General features: G+C 38.1%; 2 protein-coding genes across 6 annotated transcripts; both read left to right on the forward strand.

Moving 5' to 3' along the window:
• The first annotated feature begins 1,561 nt into the window (after positions 1–1,561).
• Positions 1,562–9,687, forward strand: LOC306882342 (M-phase inducer phosphatase 1-like). The gene is made up of 15 exons (XM_079436896.1): positions 1,562–2,125; positions 2,320–2,402; positions 3,195–3,246; positions 4,306–4,347; positions 4,436–4,469; positions 4,806–4,916; positions 5,120–5,233; positions 5,332–5,472; positions 5,553–5,636; positions 5,725–5,913; positions 5,995–6,081; positions 7,796–7,858; positions 8,002–8,100; positions 8,189–8,434; positions 8,554–9,687. The coding sequence occupies exons 1-15, from the start codon at positions 1,911–1,913 to the stop codon at positions 8,692–8,694; spliced, it is 1,701 nt and encodes a 566-aa protein (XP_079293022.1). The 5' UTR covers positions 1,562–1,910; the 3' UTR covers positions 8,695–9,687.
• A 3,484-nt stretch (positions 9,688–13,171) lies between these two features.
• LOC306881980 (AP-5 complex subunit sigma-1-like) lies at positions 13,172–17,679 on the forward strand. 5 transcript variants are annotated; one of them, XR_013785203.1, is made up of 4 exons: positions 13,190–13,465; positions 13,892–14,183; positions 15,467–15,898; positions 16,052–16,288. XR_013785203.1 is itself a non-coding variant. In XM_079436385.1 (3 exons), exons 1-3 carry the CDS (start codon positions 13,299–13,301, stop codon positions 15,593–15,595), a joined length of 588 nt encoding a protein of 195 aa, XP_079292511.1. In that variant the 5' UTR covers positions 13,172–13,298; the 3' UTR covers positions 15,596–17,679. The 5 variants fall into 5 exon arrangements, 2 of the variants coding, with proteins under 2 accessions (XP_079292511.1, XP_079292512.1); XR_013785204.1 differs by having other exon boundaries at positions 13,200–13,465; positions 15,467–15,945; positions 16,058–17,679; XR_013785205.1 differs by having other exon boundaries at positions 13,200–13,465; positions 15,454–15,945; positions 16,058–16,288.
• The last annotated feature ends 290 nt before the right edge of the window (positions 17,680–17,969 follow it).

The raw sequence follows: 17,969 nt of genomic DNA on the forward strand, positions 1-17,969 counted from the left end.
AGTCCCATTGTGCTAGAATTGGAGGGATTCTGCAGAAGCAAAGGAGGGTGACTGGGAGGTTATCAAGACTAACAGAAACAATCAGGTTGTTTTGTCTTTCTAATAAAGCTGTCACAGTTCATCCTTACCAAATGTTCAAAGAAAGATCTCTAAAATAAAACGTCCGACAGTACCACAGTTTGCATTCAATTCATATTGGAATCTTGCCTAGTGTGAACTTTATTGTAAAAAGCCATAGTTTGAAGTGAAGGGCTTGTCCTGGAAAGTGTCTGTATATCCCAGCAATCTCCTCAAGTTATCATAAGGCTATATCTACTGTCTGGAGGGCCATGGCGTAGTTTGTGATGCATGTGTGAAGTGAGATATTGGATATTTTTTGGGCGTGCACTGAATGGTAAATGACTGTATGTTTTATCTCTTACAGCCTATGTGTTAGCCAACTTCATCTTATATCCGTCAGGGAAGGAATTTACGTTTATTTCTCACTGCCTCATTTTAATTTATGTGAAACACTCTGACAAAGGCCACTTGTAGCATAAAGCTAAAGTGTCACCTTCCCCTAACATACACACAAACATAAAGAATTGGCAACAAAAACTGTTTTGCTTTTAGTTAATGTTATTTCCTTATCAACTTGTTTCGAGAAACTTATTCATATTTTGGTAAAGTAACAGGCCACAATATTCACAATAATAGATTCCTATGTTCACAGACAGCCCTTTTTGTTTTGACAAATCTGTCAGTCTAACAGTATTTGTCATGAAATTAATGTAAATGTTGCCAGGTCAGCAAAAAGCTGAGAATTTTAGTCATTAACATTTGTATTATCTCTTATCTTTAGGCTAATTTAAACACTCACAGCATCTATTTGGCATCTATGGCTAGTTTAATATGACATTAGTTAACGTGTAATTTTTTCAGGTTAAAATGTACATTTATAAGGGAAACTGTATATCCATTTTGTTTATAATTTTCATATTTTAAAATCTTTTTGACTTCACTAGCTTTCTCTCTAAATGAATATGAGGTAATGGAAACCGCATGTATGATAAGCTTGAAGCATCCTTTAAAAATTATTTAAAAATAGTTTAAAATTATTTATATGGATGATAACATATAATGTCAACTACCTAAAAGTTAAATAAATAAACTGCAGATAACTACCAGCACAAACATGTCCCAAAACAGACGTTTTACAAACATAAAACTTCTTTGTCCATGAGATTTGAGTGGTACGTTCCGCGCCAGGACGATGGCATTTGATTGGTTTTCTCGCAACTGAAGGCGTTACTGCAGCTTGAACTGTTTCGCGGGAAAATCTTTCCTCGTTCCACATCTATACATTTATATACCGCCCAATTTATGTAAACATAAAAGCCATTGGGTGAGTTTATTGAAGCGCTGTTGTTACCTTAATGATCATTGGACATCAGATTTGTCTGTCATTCTTTGGACCGCCCACCTTCTCTCAGAGAACAATGCGGAAGAACGAGGAAGCGCATCTCATTGGTTGAATCAGATGTAACGGCGCTGCTCATTGGCTACTCCGATTGCCGCTTGTGGACTGCATGTTTTGAACATAAATAAGAGCTACATTCAGCACTTTCTTCCTCAGCAGAGTTTGGAAAAGTCAGAGAGAGTGCGATCTAATCGACAGCTCTCTGACAACAAATATCAACGAAGATGGATTTTTAACCTCCCCCTTTTTTTTTAAAATCGTGTTTTGTGTAATCTGGCGTAGTTATTATGCAGAATTCTGCAAGTTGTTTTCTCAAACCTAAATAAGATCAATTTAAGCCTCTATCCGGTTGCTGTGCGCTTGCTAACTTGGCTTAACCCTTTGTGGTCTTAATAGCGCTTGACCGGATCTTATTTTCAACAATCATCCGACGATCCGCGTCCCTTCAGAAATGGATTTTGATCTTGCTCCAGGCGACATCAGCCCTGTAAATGATCCGTTCAGCGCCGGGCCCGATGCAGTCCTCAGACCTCAGCGGCTCTCCTTGCCGGAGATCGGGGCGAGGGGCTCCCCCTGCGTGCACCTGGCCTCCCCCGGACCCATGACAGTGCCGTCTCCTGTGACCAACCTGGCTCTAAACATGAATAATCTCGCTGTTCTCGGAGGGTGAGTGAAGCTGGACTGTTTTTTAGTAGCACGAGTAAAAAGTAAACAACCGCAGAGCGACTTCCTGGAGTTGTTCTGATGCTACTACTCTCGTTATCAAAGCCTGGTGTATTTGTTTAAACCGTTTATAATGCTATTATGTAATGCAATACATTTCAGTTATTAAATTCTTTGCTTTTTACTTTTTGATGTAGTCAATGTGAGACACCAAAGCGGAAGAAAGCCCTGCCCCTCCTGAAGATCCCTTCCTTCGCCTCTGATGCTTCTTCAGATGCAGGTTAGTTTGACTGTTTTTCCAGTAAAAACGTGGTAATGCCAGTGTGTTTGTGTATGGCAAGCCTTTTAAGCTTTTATCTGTCTATTATGGTACTACCACTTATTTTTATAGTAAGCAGTTAAATAAAAAAAAAAGTTACTAAAGAGTTAATGCTACTTGTTCTTTAGTAAACTAACTTTTCTGATGAAGTTACTAGTGTCCATTCCAGTTGTCATAGTGTTAAATGAATAGACACTTGTTTCTAGTCAGAATGGCCAATGTCACCTCATTAGGGTGGTGATTTGTGCAATATTATTATTATTATTATTATTATTATTTAGAAGGCATCCACCCTATAAACTTGACCTTCAGTGGGGTGTAAGCAGATTGCATAAAACAGTTTGTTTACAATTTAGCCACAATTTGCCAAAATATAAAATAGTTTACCCAAGAGTGCGTTGGATTGGCAACTTTATAAATCATTAACTTAAAAATTATAATTTTTACAAGTCATTAGATGAAAAGTTTTCCTAGTAATAAAAGATTCTCAAATTATTACAAGTGTCTAATAAAAATGAGCAATTGTAAAGCATTATAATTGGATGTAATTGTGCACTAGTAATGAAATGAAGTGCTACTAATAAAAATGAATTTTTTTGAGTTGGTTGAGAGGAATGTTAAAGTGTGCCATACAGTGTGTGGGTGTGTGACAGATCATTTGGAATGTGAGCAGTGATCTTTAGACTATAGTTTAGCTCTGCTGTATTATTAACAGCTTGTGCAGGTTTTCTCACCTGTGTCTCCTCTCCACAGGTCTTGGACTAGAGTCTCCCAGCCCTTTGGATGATCTGGATGTTGAGCAGAAGTGAGTTTTTTTTATTTTTATTTTTTTCTCTCTAATGATTCTTGGTCATAATATCTGACGTGAGATGGAGCTTGGCTTGAGGATTATACGTCTAATCTAGTCTCTGCCGTTAGATGCATTGTACATATGCTCAGCGTGTCTGTTTTTCGTGGATTAGCTGAGCATATGCTGGCATCCATCACAGATCACACACAGAATCGGTGGGTATCTGAGCCACATCGCACATCCTGTTATTAAAGCAATGATTCAGCTGAGAATGAAAAGTCATTTATTCACAAGTTATTCACAAGGATGATTTTCTTTTGTGAGGCACAAAGTGAGATTTTTAAGCAGAATGACGTTGTTTAATTGAATAAACCAGAAATATTTATTTGGGTAAGCTATCATTTTAAATATGCAAAGGCTAAGAATATAGCATTATTCACCCAGCATGCAATAAATCTGTGTACACCCTGGCTCTCTGGAAATCTGCAGTCTGAGACGGTTCTCCTTTCCAAGCCATTTGGTGTTGGTGGGAATCCATTTATCTGCAGCCAGGCCTACAGCTGTTTGGGTTCCACACACATCAGTGTGTGTGTTGAGTGGCTTGTTTCTGAAGGGGGCTGGTGAATAGTGGCACGCTTTTCATGCCCTGTGAGAGCAGGCGTCCAAATAGAGCGGTAATGTGTGTGTGTGTGTGAGGTAGCCAGGGTTACTACAGAACCCCCTTCTGAACTCTAATTCTTCCTTTTTCCTATGCTATGAAAGAGCCACACTCCTTACCTCCTTTCCCTCCAAACCACCATTCACTCTCTCCCCCTGCTCCCCTCTTCCAACAAAAGAGGCTTGCAGAGGGGGTTAGCGTTGTGTAGGCATATGGTAAATTAGAAGACCCCCCCCCTTCCTCAAATCTGCTGAGGGCTGTTTTGCATACAGGTGGGCATCGGTGATTTTGTGAGGGGCCTAGTAGTCTGATAGATAAATGATGTGAATTGTCGTCTGGGCTTGTGTTTGGTTGGAGTGGGAGGAGACTTTGAATACACTAGGAACTGTTCAATAGCATTTTCTTTTTCCTCACAGGTTTGAGAAGGCCATGCAGGATGGCACGCGAGCAGTTAATGAGTAAGTGGTCATGCACTACAAAACAATTTGTCTGTGAAATCCGTTGTATTGACTTTGGTTTAATCAAATGTTCTTTCTGTTCGCACAGAAAAGTGCCCATTCGCAGGATGCACTCTTTGCCAGTAAGTTTATTCTTTATACACTCATGCAAAAGTTAGAGTTTAAGAAGTCTCATGTGTTTGCCAAGACTGCATTTGGCAGACAAATTAATAGTAATCTATTAATATCATATTTTAAAATGTTATTTTCATAAGCCATTACTTTAGTCTCTAGAAATCATTCTGAAATACTTTTGTGTTACTTTAATATGTTTGTGGAAACTGGTACTTTGTGTTTTTGTGTTTTTACTGTCACTTTTGATTTGTGATGTACTTGCTAAATTTGTGTTAATCTAACTGACCCCAAACATTTGAACAGTAGTGCAAGTATAATTATTATTATTATTTTTTTCTTTGTAGCTGCAATTTTTGGGCCACAGTCCCAATTTGAGAAATAAAGAACCAGATCCCTCGCGCTATGGAGTGTGGACTCATGCAAATAGCAGCGACAACAAAGAGAACCTGGCTGAGGTATGTTTTGTGTCTCTAGTTTGTCTGGTTCTGGAGGCAATATATTGATGTATTCAAGCTCAAAATTGACTTATTAGAAACTGCTTTTTGAGAGAGTGAGTGTGCTATACTAAAGGATTTATTAAAAGACTTAATGGTAATTCAAGGGAATAACTGAGTTATTTTGAGTCAACCTGTTGTCTTTTTTTTTTTTTTTTTAACAGGAGAATTTTGAGTTCAAGAAACCTTCCATGCCAGCATCGCGCTGTCGTACACGGTCCACTGGAGGTACCAAGGATGCTTTTGCTGGCCGACCCAACTCTGCTCCTGCTTTAATGGTACATCATGCAGAAATTGTAGAAAATTTAGTTCTTAAAGGCTTAATTTTGATGTTGATGTAACCTTTTAAAAGCTTGGATTTTCCCCTCTTCTCCAGCTTTCCCCACTTTCATCCCATCAGCTCGACTCTTCAGATGAGAGCAGTCCCTTCATATTGCGCCGCCCCTCTCTCTCCTATCTCCACAATGATGATGATGACGACGACGATGGCTTCTTAGAGGGGCTGGATGATGTGGAGGTGACTTCTCAATTTGCTTTTTTTTTTTTTTTTAATGTTTCTTTGATTTGTAAATAACCATAATGCATTTGTTTGTGTAGAATGACTCTGAGGTTCCTCTTGGAATGGACAGTCTTCTCACAGCTCCTCTGGTGGCTAAACAAAGTACTGACAGTAATTATTCGGTATGCTGTTACACTCTTTATCTCTTTTTGATTTGTTTATGGTTATTGACATGATGGTTAACAACCAAATCCACTTTATTGCGCTTAGCCTGTTGTGCGCTGCCGTCCACGTGGGTTGTTCCGATCTCCCTCTATGCCAAACCCCGGAGGTCGTATCCCGCTAAAGAGACCCGAGAGGCCACAAGACGAGAACACACCTGCCAGAGTGAAGAGGAGGCGGAGCCTGGCAGGGACACAAGTTGCACCCACAGAACAGGAGGATGTTATGCCTCATCAGGTCAGACCTCACTGGAAAAACAACAGCAACCATAATTTGAGTTTATAATTTGGGTCTAACTTTGATCCCTTCCTCTTACAGGTTCAAAGGTCAAAGTCATTTAATCACACGCAGATTGAAAGAATGTTGGATACAGATCCCAGTAATGTGATTGGAGATTTCACCAAGGTGATTATTGCATTTAGTAGTAATTACATATACAGTGCCCTCCATAAGTATTGGGACAGTAAAGACAAAATTGCTCTTTTGGCTGTGGAGTCAAGACATTTGCAAATATGATTAAAAGATTAATATGAGACAACTACAGAATGTCACATTTTCTTTTTATAGCCGTTTCACTCGTTTTACCAAATAAAAAGAACAGCACTTTTAGAGTTTATCCCACTCATTGATGTGAGCATAAGTATTGGGACAGTTGAACATAAGGCAGATATAAAAGATTAAAAGCTATTATTTAGTTGCAGATCTCTTGCGCACAATCACAGAAGTGAGTCTGTGACCCGTAGACATCACCAGACTCTTGGTCTCATCCTTTGAAATGCTTTTCTCAGCCTTTAATGCAGCCAATTCCAATTGCTGCTTGTTTTGGGGAGTTTCTGCCTTTACTCTCCTATGTTCAATCAGATTTATTTCATTGTCATAATGCAATATGAAGCACTTCCCAATGAACCTGTGGCATTTTCTTGAATATTTTTTTTTTCTACTTTTCTTCTTAATATTTGTATACTTTATAATTGCACTGTCCTTGGAGCGGACCTGACCTACATTTCACTGCTGGTTATACTCTGTATAATTGTGTATGTGACAAATAAAAAAAACTCTTGAATCTTGGTAGGCAAGATGGTTTTGTACCTTCCAAATTAATTCTGCTACTGTCATCATTAAGTCATCAGTAAAGTTGAGAAGGCCTGTTTCAGAGGCAGCCATGCATGCCCATGCCATGACACCACCTCCACCATGCTTTACAGATGAGGCTGTATGCTTGGGATCATCCCTTTTTTTTTCTCCACATTTTTGCTTTCCCATCACTTAGATAAAGGTTCATCTTTGTCTCATCGGTCCATAAACACCGTTCCAAAACTCTTCTGGTTCACCTTTGTGCTTTTTTGCAAACTAGGTTTGCATCTTGCTGTGTAGCATCTGTAATTCTGTGTCAAAGTCTCCTGAGGACAGTAGATTGTCAGAGCATCACCCCAGCTTTCTGGAAGTTGTTGGTGATTTTACAGACACGTCTTTTAGGATTCATTTTCACAGCTTTTATGATTTGTCTGTCATTAACTACTGTTGTTTTCTCAGCCGATCAGGTCGTTGCTGGTGGTTTCCAAACTCTTGATTTCTCCATGCCCTTTGCTTTTGCTAGAGCTCTAATTGACTTCCTCTTTTCTTTTAGCATCCAAATTGCTTTCTTCTCTCTCAAAGTCAGCTCCCTCATCTTCTTCCTGTTTGTGTGTCATCATCGAATGCAAGATTCAGAATACAGAAGTAATGGATATAACTGATACGACACATTCCCTGCTTTTAATATCTGAAGAATTAATGCAACAGGACACAGCTGATCACTTAGAAAGACCTGTGAGGCAACTGTTCCAATACTTATGCTCACATCAGATAGAGGGATGAAACTCTAAAAGTGCTGAACTTCTTAGCTGGTAAAACATCTATGTGTTGAATCGCCCAATAATAAAATGTGACATTCTGTAGTTTTCTCTGATATTCATCTTTTAATCATATTTGAAATTGTCTTGACTCCACAGCCAACAGAGCAATTTTGTCTTTACTGTTCCAATACTTTTCGAGGGCACTGTATATGACACACTCACACATAAAATCTATCATAACAATAAATCAAGCACCATTTAAGAGTTCATTTGTTGTTTTGAAGGCTCCTGCGCTACCCACAGTTGAAGGAAGACACCAAGAGTTGAAATACATCACTCCAGAGATTGTAAGTTTGCACACATTATCATTTAGCATGTACGTTTAAAATGCAAAACAAGCAGTTGCACGAGTTGCATGTCATCTATACAAAGTATGTGCATTGGCACTTTCCTGCATCCCGTTTTCTAATATCTGTTTCTGTATTTTCAGATGGTTAAAGCAATGAACGGCCAGTACAGCGATCTGGTGGAGAGGCTGTTTGTCATCGACTGCCGCTATCCGTATGAGTATGAGGGTGGCCATATTAAGGTTAGGATTTAATTAACCTTGACGCAGTTGCACGCTGCTGTATTTGTGTTGGGCAAATTTTGCTGACTCCTGTTTGTCGTCCTTTCAGGGTGCCCTTAACCTCCATCAAGAGGATAAAATTGAAGACTACTTTTTAAAGAGTCCTATTCTCCCTGAATGTCCCAAGAAGCGTGTCCTACTGGTTTTCCACTGTGAATTTTCATCTGAACGTGGCCCACGGATGTGCCGCTACGTTCGACAAAAAGATAGATTTTTGAATGAGTACCCCAACCTCCATTACCCTGAACTCTATATCCTGAAGGGAGGCTACAAAGACTTTTACCCGCTTCACAAGGTATGTATGCTTTCACAGTTTGAACGCCCTACAATTTTTTTTTTTTTTTTTTTTTTTTTTTTTTTTTTCTCTTTCCTGCTCTATTTCCAAGTTTATAATGCATGCATTTTTCTTTGTAGTCGATCTGTGAACCACAGGCTTACCGGCCGATGCATCATGAAGACTTTAAAGAAGACCTGAAAAAGTTCCGCCTTAAGAGCCGCACCTGGGCTGGAGAACGCAGCAAGAGAGACATGTACAGCCGTCTCAAAAATCTTTGAGTCTCATTTGCTTACATTCTCTCACCATATGCTTCCCTCACACATGAGACCTGAAGACCTGTTTGTTGGGAACAGTTGTTGGTTTTCAGCGTTTGGTATTTCTTTAGTACCACAATTTCAAACGAGGTTGAGCGGCTAGTGGTATCTCTGCCTGTTTTGGTTTGATCTTATAACTTTGAAACTGCCGTTATTCACCACCCTGATCTCTCTTTAGAAACATACAGCTACATGTCACTGTCATTTATTACACATACGCGTTTTAACTAACCTGTATTTTTACCCCCGGATTTTTTTTATTTTTTTTGGCCACTGGCCTGTCCTAACTTGTATGTCCGATTAATGAATTACTATTTTAACTCTCTTCCCTCCCTTCCCCTTGAGCACTTTCCCCCCTCCCCTTTTAATTGTTGTGGTGATTACGTGATTTATGCATTCTTTGCCCCCTCTTTCTAAAGCCGTGATTGCAGCCAGAGGACTAATTACATTTGTTGTATAAATTAGTATATACATTTTGAATGTCACAATTATGCAAATTCTCAGATCACAAAATAATGATTTTCATTTTTACCCGTATCTTTTCAGAAAGTTCTGTTGACAATGACCATATTGCTTTGTGTCCTGGTTTTGAGTTTTTGGAAATTGTGAGCATTCTTTTAGGGAGAGCTAACTTTTTTTTTTTTTTTTTTTTTTTTTTTTTTCCCTCACTTGGCAGACAGCTTTAACTCAGGGATAGGATTCTGAATTTTTCTGCTGCTGGTCAGCAAGTGATGACCACATCAATGTTCACCAAAATGTTCTGAAACTAGATCTAGTTCTGTTTGTAAACCAGTGACCGTTGAGAGTTGCAATTCTCACTCCCATGCAAGTGTGTTTTGTAAATTTTATCTTCCTGAGTGTATGTTTTATTGGTCACGTGTGACTGAGATGCTGGTTTGTGTATTCATGAATAAACTTGGAGTTCGGGGTAATAACTCTTTGCTCAATCATGTCTTGATCTCTTGGCTCTGTGTGCTGTTATTCACTGGCGTGGGTGGTTGAGTCACTTGTTTCTCAAATATACCGGTCTAGCAGAGACCTTGAATGTGGTTAGTCAAGCACCAGCACGTGTCCCTGCACACATTTGCATGCCAAAGCTCTTCCACATAGGAGGAGCCAACAGTTCTCCAGCCGTTCCCTAACATCCTGGCACAGTGTCAGACCAGTTCCTGCACTCACGTTTCTGTTTAGTTAATGAGTAAAAGTGTTTTTGGGTGCTCATCAGTTTGAGCAAGCAAGAAATTAAAGTTTAAGGGTTTAAAATGTGTTAAATGTTCAACAAATGTTTACCACAACTTATACGTGTGGCTGGTAGAAGAGGTTTCAAACTGTTGGTCCAATTCCAAACATTTAGATATTCTTCATGCAGCTTGATTCCCACCAGACCACATCAAATGTAGATCTTTCTGAAATAAACGGTGCATTAGAACATAAAGCAGTAACCTGAAATGCAGACCATGCATAGTCTGTTAAAATGTATTGTAAATCTTTATAACACGTGACTTTAGACTTTCAAGTTGTTTGACTGTATTGCTTAACATTTCAAGGCAAGACACTACAGGCTTTTCACGTGATGGTCAATAAACCAGATGATCCAGAACTAACATTAGTTTCTTTATTCTGAAGGTTTTCACATGAGTTTATATATCATTATACATTCCTAAAATGGTGATTTGTTGACAATATTTTCTGATTTATGAGTGATAAAAAGATAATGCAAAATCCCCTCTGTAATTAACATGTAAACAAAATGAAGCAAGAATTTTGAACCTGGCTTTATGTAATGCTCAGATTTCTTTTCTGGAAATTTGTGCAAATTTGTACATATTCAAGAAGCTACTGCCTCATTCATGCATTTAATCACATTTCAGAAAACTTGTAATAGAAAACGTATGTCTTAAGGTACTGTGATGAATAAACTGCATGGGGAAAGTTATAGTGATACCTGCAGTGTCTTGCCTTAAGCTGCAATAAGGTTCTAAACAGTTTTGTGAATACCATTTACTATTTACATTTACAGTCTGCACACTGTGTAATGCATATATTAATAGAACTGCCTTAAAATAATTCAGTATGTTTTGTGAGCTGGAATCTGTCTAATATTTTCCTAGTCTGAAGGCTGAAACTTCACGTTTTGTTTCCCCCTTTGGATATCTAGTATATGTGGTTTTAGTTCAACCACAGAGCCAGTAAAAAGTTGAATTTGAGAAAGAGGATCTTACGCATGCTGAGTTTCCATTGTCAATGTGTTTCTGCTTTGCTAGCACTCTTCTGAATCTTAAAATTACCAGAATTGGATGTAAAGGCTGCAGTATTGCCATCATTGTAACCACATCCTATCACTTTTGTAACAGCAAGATGTTCTGAATGTGGCCTTGGCTTTTGTTTCTGCCCACTGGCTTCCTGTATCGTCTGTAAAACCTTTTTCTTTTTCATTCATTGTCATGCTATCAGTTTTGTCTCAGTGCTCTATTTTCAGGGACATTTTTCTTTTGTTCAGTCTGTTATGTGCTGGATATCAAACTGATTGTATGTGATGTGTTTATGTAAACTGAATGTAGCAGGAAGTGGGGGGAGATATGTGTCCTCCTCCATCATGGGTTAAGTGAGCATGACTAGCAGTTGTTAAGCAAAACAGCTGTCCTTTGTGTGTGTCAGAGTGCATGTGTTTGAATACGTCCAACTTAGTCTTCTGTCAATGGCACTTTGTATGAGTATAAACATGCTCCTTTGTTTAACATGTACACGTTGGAGAATGTTGTTGGGCAGAGAAATGTACAGTTAACAACGTATGTTTTTTTTTTTGTCTCTAGGGTACATTTTAAAACTTACATACCTCACAGGTACATAGATCAGACTGAAGAATGTACTATATCCTAATTAATTAATGTTAGTATATTATGAAATTCTTTTGGGAGAAGTTTTGAAAAACTTTGGTGTTGGCTTAAGAATAGAACAGCACATTTAATTAACTTCTTAAATTTTCCAAAACATAAAAGTTTGTTTTGTACCAGATTTTGGATGCAACACGAGGTAAGATCCCTCCATCAAAAAAATGAAATAAAATAGAAAAAAATAAAAAAATAAATGAAAATAAAGAATAAAAATAAAAATAGACAAAATTAAAAGAAATACAAATAAAATGGTAAAGCCCAAAAAATAACATTAGTAAGACCTTGTGATCCAGAAGATGAACATTGACGCCCTCCACAAAGAGGGTAAGTCACAGAGGGTCATTACTGAAAGGAGTGGCTGTTTACAGAGTGCTGTATCAAAGCATATTAAATGCAAAGTTGACTGGAAGGAAGAATTTGGGTAGGAAAAGGTGCACAAGCAAAAGGGATGACCGCAAGCTTGAGAATACTGTCAAGCAAAGCTGATTCAAACACTTGGGAGAGCTTCACAAGGAGTGAACATCAAGAGTCACCATGCTCAGACGTCTTCAGAAAAAGGGCTACCAAGCCACTTCTGAAACAGAAACATCAGAAGCATCTTACCTGGGCTAAGGAGAAAAAGAACTGGACTGTTGTTCAGTGGTCCAAAGACCTCTTTTAAGATAAAAGTAAATTTTGCATTTAATTTGTAAATCAAGGTCTGGAGTCTGGAGGAAGACTGGAGAGGCACAGAATCCAAACTTCTTGAAGTCCAGTGTGAAGTTTCTGAAGTCAGTGATGATTTGGGGTGCTGTGACGTCTGCTGGTGTTGGTCCATTGTGTTTTATCAAGTCCAAAATCAATGCAACCGTCTACCAGGAGATTTTGGACCACTTTATGCTTTCATCTGCTGACAAGCTTTATGGAGATGCTGATTTATTTTTCCAGCAGGACTTTAGCACCTGTCCACAGTACCAAAACTACTTCCAACTGTTTTGCTAACCATGATATTACTGTGCTTGATTGGCCAGCCAACATGCCTGACCTGAACCCCATATGGAATCTATGGTATATTTTCAAGAGAAAGATGAGAAACAGTCCAGACAAGCTGAAGGCTCAATAGTGCCTCCGCAGTGCCTCAGGCTGATCGCTTCCATGCCACACCTCACTGATGCTGGAATTTGTGCTGAAGGAGCCCCGACCAAGTATTGAGTGCATAAATGAACATACTTTAAAGAACTTGAACTTTTCTGTTTGGCAAATCCTTTTTTTGATTGATTTTAGGAAATATTCTAATATTTTGAGATACTGGATTTTTGACTTTCATGAGCTGTACGCTCTCTAATCATCAAAATTAAAACAAAAAAACTTTTGAAATGTTTTAGTTTACATGTAATGAATCGAGAATATATGAAAGTTTCACTTTTTGAAATAAGTTACAAGAAAAAATTAACTTTTTCCTGATATTCTTATTTTTTGAGATGCACCTGTATATCGTATGTATCAGTCATCCAAGAGCGCCATCTAGAGATAAAAAAAGGAACTGAGCAAAATTGATCAGCTGATTCATAGTCATGTGACCAAATACGGAAGTAATCATGCAGAGTTTGTCCACAATGGCATCATGACTTTGTGACATAAATTTATTTTCTTGTGCGTGCTTTCTTCAGGTGTTTTTGATATGCCAGATCAGCTATGGTGATTTGTTTCTTAATCCACACGGTGTGTCCGGTGAGCGCGCTGTCCGCAGGCGAGAGTCGGATACTGTATGCGCGCGCGTTCGGACCGGAGACCGGAGACGGTGACTTCACACCGGAGCAGAGACGACTGATGCAGAAAGAGAAACTCCACGTGGTAGCGAGGTGAGATGAATTCACGATTGTAAACCATTTCCGCCAAATTCTTACTCGCAATCAAACCAACAATGCACATGTTTGTTTAATGATCATCATCTTGTTTTGATGATTGGGATAGTTCACCCCAAAATTTAATTCTATCATCATTTACTCATCCCCATGTCGTTTCAAACCCGTATAACTGACCTTCTTCTGTGAAATATAAAATATATTTTGAAGAAGGGTGGTAATTGACTTGTATATGTAAAAAAACAACAACAAAAAAACTTTGAATTTATTTAAAAATAATTTATTTTTGGGTTAATACCAATATCTGTATTGGCAAAAACTGCAGTAACAGTGGTATTTTGTTAGAAACAGGTTACTGGTACATTGTATGTACCCAAGGGAAACAATACTGTCTTTTTTTCTGCCCTTTTTCCTCTCTGTCAGGCAGGTGAGGAGTGCTGTGGCTCTGAGTCGGGAGGCCTCAGGTGGTTTGTGTGTGGAGGCAGTGCTGGGTGAGGAGGCTGCAGCTCTGGGTGAAGCTGACAGCGGCGTGTTTTCCCTGGGAGATGCAGAGCTCTTTCCAGATCGGAGTGTTGTTCTGTGGCTGGGGGTTCAGTCTCTTGCGTTCACTCTGGTCTGCAGATCACACGAGAACCTCCTGCTCGCAGAAGGAGTGCTTCGCAACATTGCACGTCACTGCCTGGAGGAGCTACGTCTGCTGGGACCTGGTGCTGAGGTGAGGGTTTTCTGGGACTCATAATTGTTTTATTAGGGGTGCTCAATTACTGTTGCTTATACATAGGGCTCAATACTTAATGAAAATAAACTTAAAATGAATGAAAATGTTAGCGAAACTAACAATGACAAATCCAGCATGCTTTGTGCTAAAGCTATGAGTGATAACTTACAATTTTTGTAGTATCTTGTCTGTGTGCATGCATGTACATGTTTGTATATGTGTTGCATGTATGTTTGCATGTTAATCTGTTCACTGTGCTTGTGTGTTTGCATATGGGTGTAAAATACAGCACCAACATTTAAATGTATCCAATAAAGGAATATGTACACACTATACAGTTCAAAAGTTTGGGGTTGCTAAGATATTTAAAAAATGTTTTCTCTTATGCTCATCAAGGCATTTGATCAAAAATAAAAACAGTAATATTGTGAAATTTTACAATTTAAAATAAAATATTTTATTTTTTTTAATGTAATTTATTCCTGTGATGGAAAAGCTACATTTTCAGCATCATTACTCCAGTCTTCAGTGTCACCTGATCCTTCAGAAATCATTCTAATATAGTGATTTGGTGCTGAAGAAATATTTCTTATTACTATCAATGTTGAAAACAGTTGTGCTGCTGATGGGGATGATTTTTGGGGATACTTTGTTGAATAGCAAGTTTGAAAGAACAGCATTTATTTGAAATAATAATAATGAAAAATCTTACTGACCTCAAACACTAGATGGTAAAAAAAAGAAGTTATTATTGTATATTTGAGTGACTGTTGTGTGAATGTATTTAAGTTGTTTGGTGTTTTCATTGTATCATTCAATAGATTCATGCAGCCTAGAGTCTGAAAGCTATTGTATTGCTTTTGTTACAGCTGAAATTGAACTTCTGTTGAACTCCCGCAATCTTATAAAGTACTCAGAGTGCAAGTTTTTCTTATGTCTGCTGGCCTGGTTTCTTCCCACCAAAAAGACTAGCAGTGGGCACTATTGAAATAAGAATATACATCTCACTCTGTGTGATAAACATAAGCTGTTAATTACATTGTGATCAATACGTTCACAGAAAAGCAATCCAATGAGCTCAGGGGTATTTTCTGCAGAAATTTACTAAAGAATGATATTCTTTCCAATTACTGTAGTGAATATACTGTACTGAATAGGGCTGGAGTTGTTGTCATACAGTGAACAAGTACATGCATTCAAAGTAAATAGGCAGATTGCCAAGCTATTTATTACTTGATGCTACCCTTTTTCTCTCTGGCTGACATAGCTGTTATTTTCAGGTGTTGCTGAAAAGTGATCGAATGGACGCATTGTTGCACAGACTGCTTCCCCATGGTCAGCTCCTCTTCCTCAACCACCGTTTTACCTTCGCCCTGGATAAAGAGATAGTGAGCTACGTGAGCAAATGAAACAGTGTGTATATTGGTATACACATGAGCATTTGCCACATATTTAGAGAGTAATATATAAACTGCCTGATAAATCGAGGATGTGCTGATTTAAGAGATTTGGACAAACCACTTCCCCTGTGAAAGTGTAATGGCATTCGAAAAGTAGAAGATTGCACCCACAAAGTGTATTGTGAACTGTTTTTTCCCTTTGAGGAAACCAGAAGCCACATGTTCTAAAATTTTATTTGCAGTTTGACATCAGATTAGATGAAAAAAGGCCCAACCCACTCTAAAACAGGCAACGCAGCTTGTGATATATCGGTGAGAGATTCTTTAGACCAGGGTTCCTCAAATCTTTCCCCTGGAGGGCAGTCTGCTGCAGAGTTTAGCTCCAACCCTGATCAAACTCACCTACCTGTGATTTTCTAATGATCCTGAAGACTCTGATTAGCATACTCAGGTGTGTTTGATTAGGGTTAGAGCTAAACTCTGCAGGAGTGGGCCAGATTTGAGGATGCCTGCTTTAGAGCTTCTTCAAGTAAAGCTCTTTATACATTTGATCTCAGGCAGAATGACTTTGGAGTACCTGATTAACTGGCCATAAATGGTTAATTGATAACATTGTTCATTGAGTTTCTTGTTAATTAAAATCTGAATTTATTATTATTACTGTCTGGCTGGGTCAAAATAAAACCATTGCAGTATATATATATATCTGGCTCTCCTCTAGAGGGCAGTGTTGTATTTTATTAATTGCTATATGTTTTGCTTTAGTCAAGTGAATTGCAATTTGAATAATCCTCTAACACTTTCATCTAAAATAATTCAGTAGTTCACAGCAGTGTGTCTGCCAACAGATCTGAGATGGCTGATTGACAAGGCCGTATGACGCCTTGATATCTAGGCCAACGGAGCAATCATGCAATTCCTGAAAATCCATTTTTAGCCTCTCTTTCCCCTGATTTAATAATGACGAGTTACCTCTGTCATCATGCTGTGCTGGGAATGAAGGGAGGGTGAGAATGTCCACTTATAGTAAGTGTGAGGCCAGTCATAACTCTACAAGTACTGCCGTTCAATATGTTGACTTGTGAGTGTGAGGCTTTTCTGGCTTCCTTGTGTCAGCTGCCTTAGAGTAGTGATGGTTGGCATTCCTCTCGCATCAAGCGTGACAAGAGCCCCGTTATGGCCAAATGCTCTGTAGCTGTGAAGTGTTGTTTAGACACTCACATTAAAAGGACCCATAGCACATTACATGTCATCACAATAGCATTTGAATTGAGTAGCATGCGGTTAGTGATATCTCAAATCTCTCACTGCATTTCTGTGGATGTTAAAATATTTCACATTTTCAGGTGACAGCTTTCAAGGGGTATATAGTTGTATTTTTTAACCACTTTAAGTCCACTTAAAATTACTGAAAATGTAGCTTTTCATAACCATCTCATCATCTTAGTGGAAAATAGGATTTTTTTTTTGTTGCTGCTTTGCCTTCAAGGGATCAATGTAAACACTTGTTATGTGAAAACAGCTTTTTGCTGTTGCAAAATGTGCTGCACAATATGTTAAGATTTGGGACCTTGTTAAAAATGAACTTCACTCCTTTTTCCGTATGTTGAGATGCTTCTGTAGCCTTTGCAGAGCAGTAGGTGCTACACACAGCCATTATTAGCAAAAACTATTTTTTTCTGATGTTAGGAATGAAAATTAAACATTGAATTATGAATGTGGGTAGTCATCATATGTTAATGAGTTTTGGTTTTCTGACATCAGGAAACAGAATTTTGGAACACGCCATTTTTACAGTTTAGTTTCAATAGATTGTCTTTTTAAATTGGGAAGGAACTTTAGTTTTTAAGTTATTGTATATTTTTATAGTGTATTTTCATTCAAGAAGTTAAGTATTCACTGTACTACAAATTTTTTCTCACTTTAATTTTAAAATGAAGGAACAAATCAATAATATAGCCACAAATTAATGACTATAGTAGTAATAATATCCCAACAACGGTAAGCAGCAATAAATAATAGACATATGAATAATCCTAATATACAGTTTTACCTATATTTGAAGCAATGTTAAAATAAAATGCGTCATCTTGATGAGGCTTTGGTGTCTTGATTTTAGGTAGAATATACATACAGAATATCATAGTGCTCAATGTGTCACAACGGCAAGAGAACTGTAACATGAATTTATTTTAGGACTAAAAAAACCCAGAGAGGGCAGTTTGACTCATTTCATAAGTCCTCCACAATCCATTTAGAAACAGATTCTTTTATTTGAGAGACATTTGAGTCACTCAGGAGATTAAGATATTTATGATACAGATTTTCTTTATTCCTCTCACAAACACATTAGTGTTATCTTTTCAAAACAGTAAATTCAAGT

Source organism: Barbus barbus, assembly GCF_936440315.1.
Source record: "Barbus barbus genome assembly, chromosome: 16".
NCBI classification, from domain to species: Eukaryota; Metazoa; Chordata; class Actinopteri; order Cypriniformes; family Cyprinidae; genus Barbus; species Barbus barbus.

Bases quoted from the DNA above. Each gene is read 5' to 3' on its own strand.
- LOC306882342 (XM_079436896.1), top strand. From the start codon at position 1,911: ATGGATTTTGATCTTGCTCCAGGCGACATCAGCCCTGTAAATGATCCG. The intron at 3,247-4,305 runs GTGAGTTTTTTT...TTTTCCTCACAG, and splicing joins GATCTGGATGTTGAGCAGAA to GTTTGAGAAGGCCATGCAGG. The intron at 4,470-4,805 runs GTAAGTTTATTC...TTTTCTTTGTAG, and splicing joins GCAGGATGCACTCTTTGCCA to CTGCAATTTTTGGGCCACAG.
- LOC306881980 (XM_079436385.1), top strand. From the start codon at position 13,299: ATGGTGATTTGTTTCTTAATCCACACGGTGTGTCCGGTGAGCGCGCTG. The intron at 13,466-13,891 runs GTGAGATGAATT...CCTCTCTGTCAG, and splicing joins AAACTCCACGTGGTAGCGAG to GCAGGTGAGGAGTGCTGTGG. The intron at 14,184-15,466 runs GTGAGGGTTTTC...TGTTATTTTCAG, and splicing joins TGCTGGGACCTGGTGCTGAG to GTGTTGCTGAAAAGTGATCG.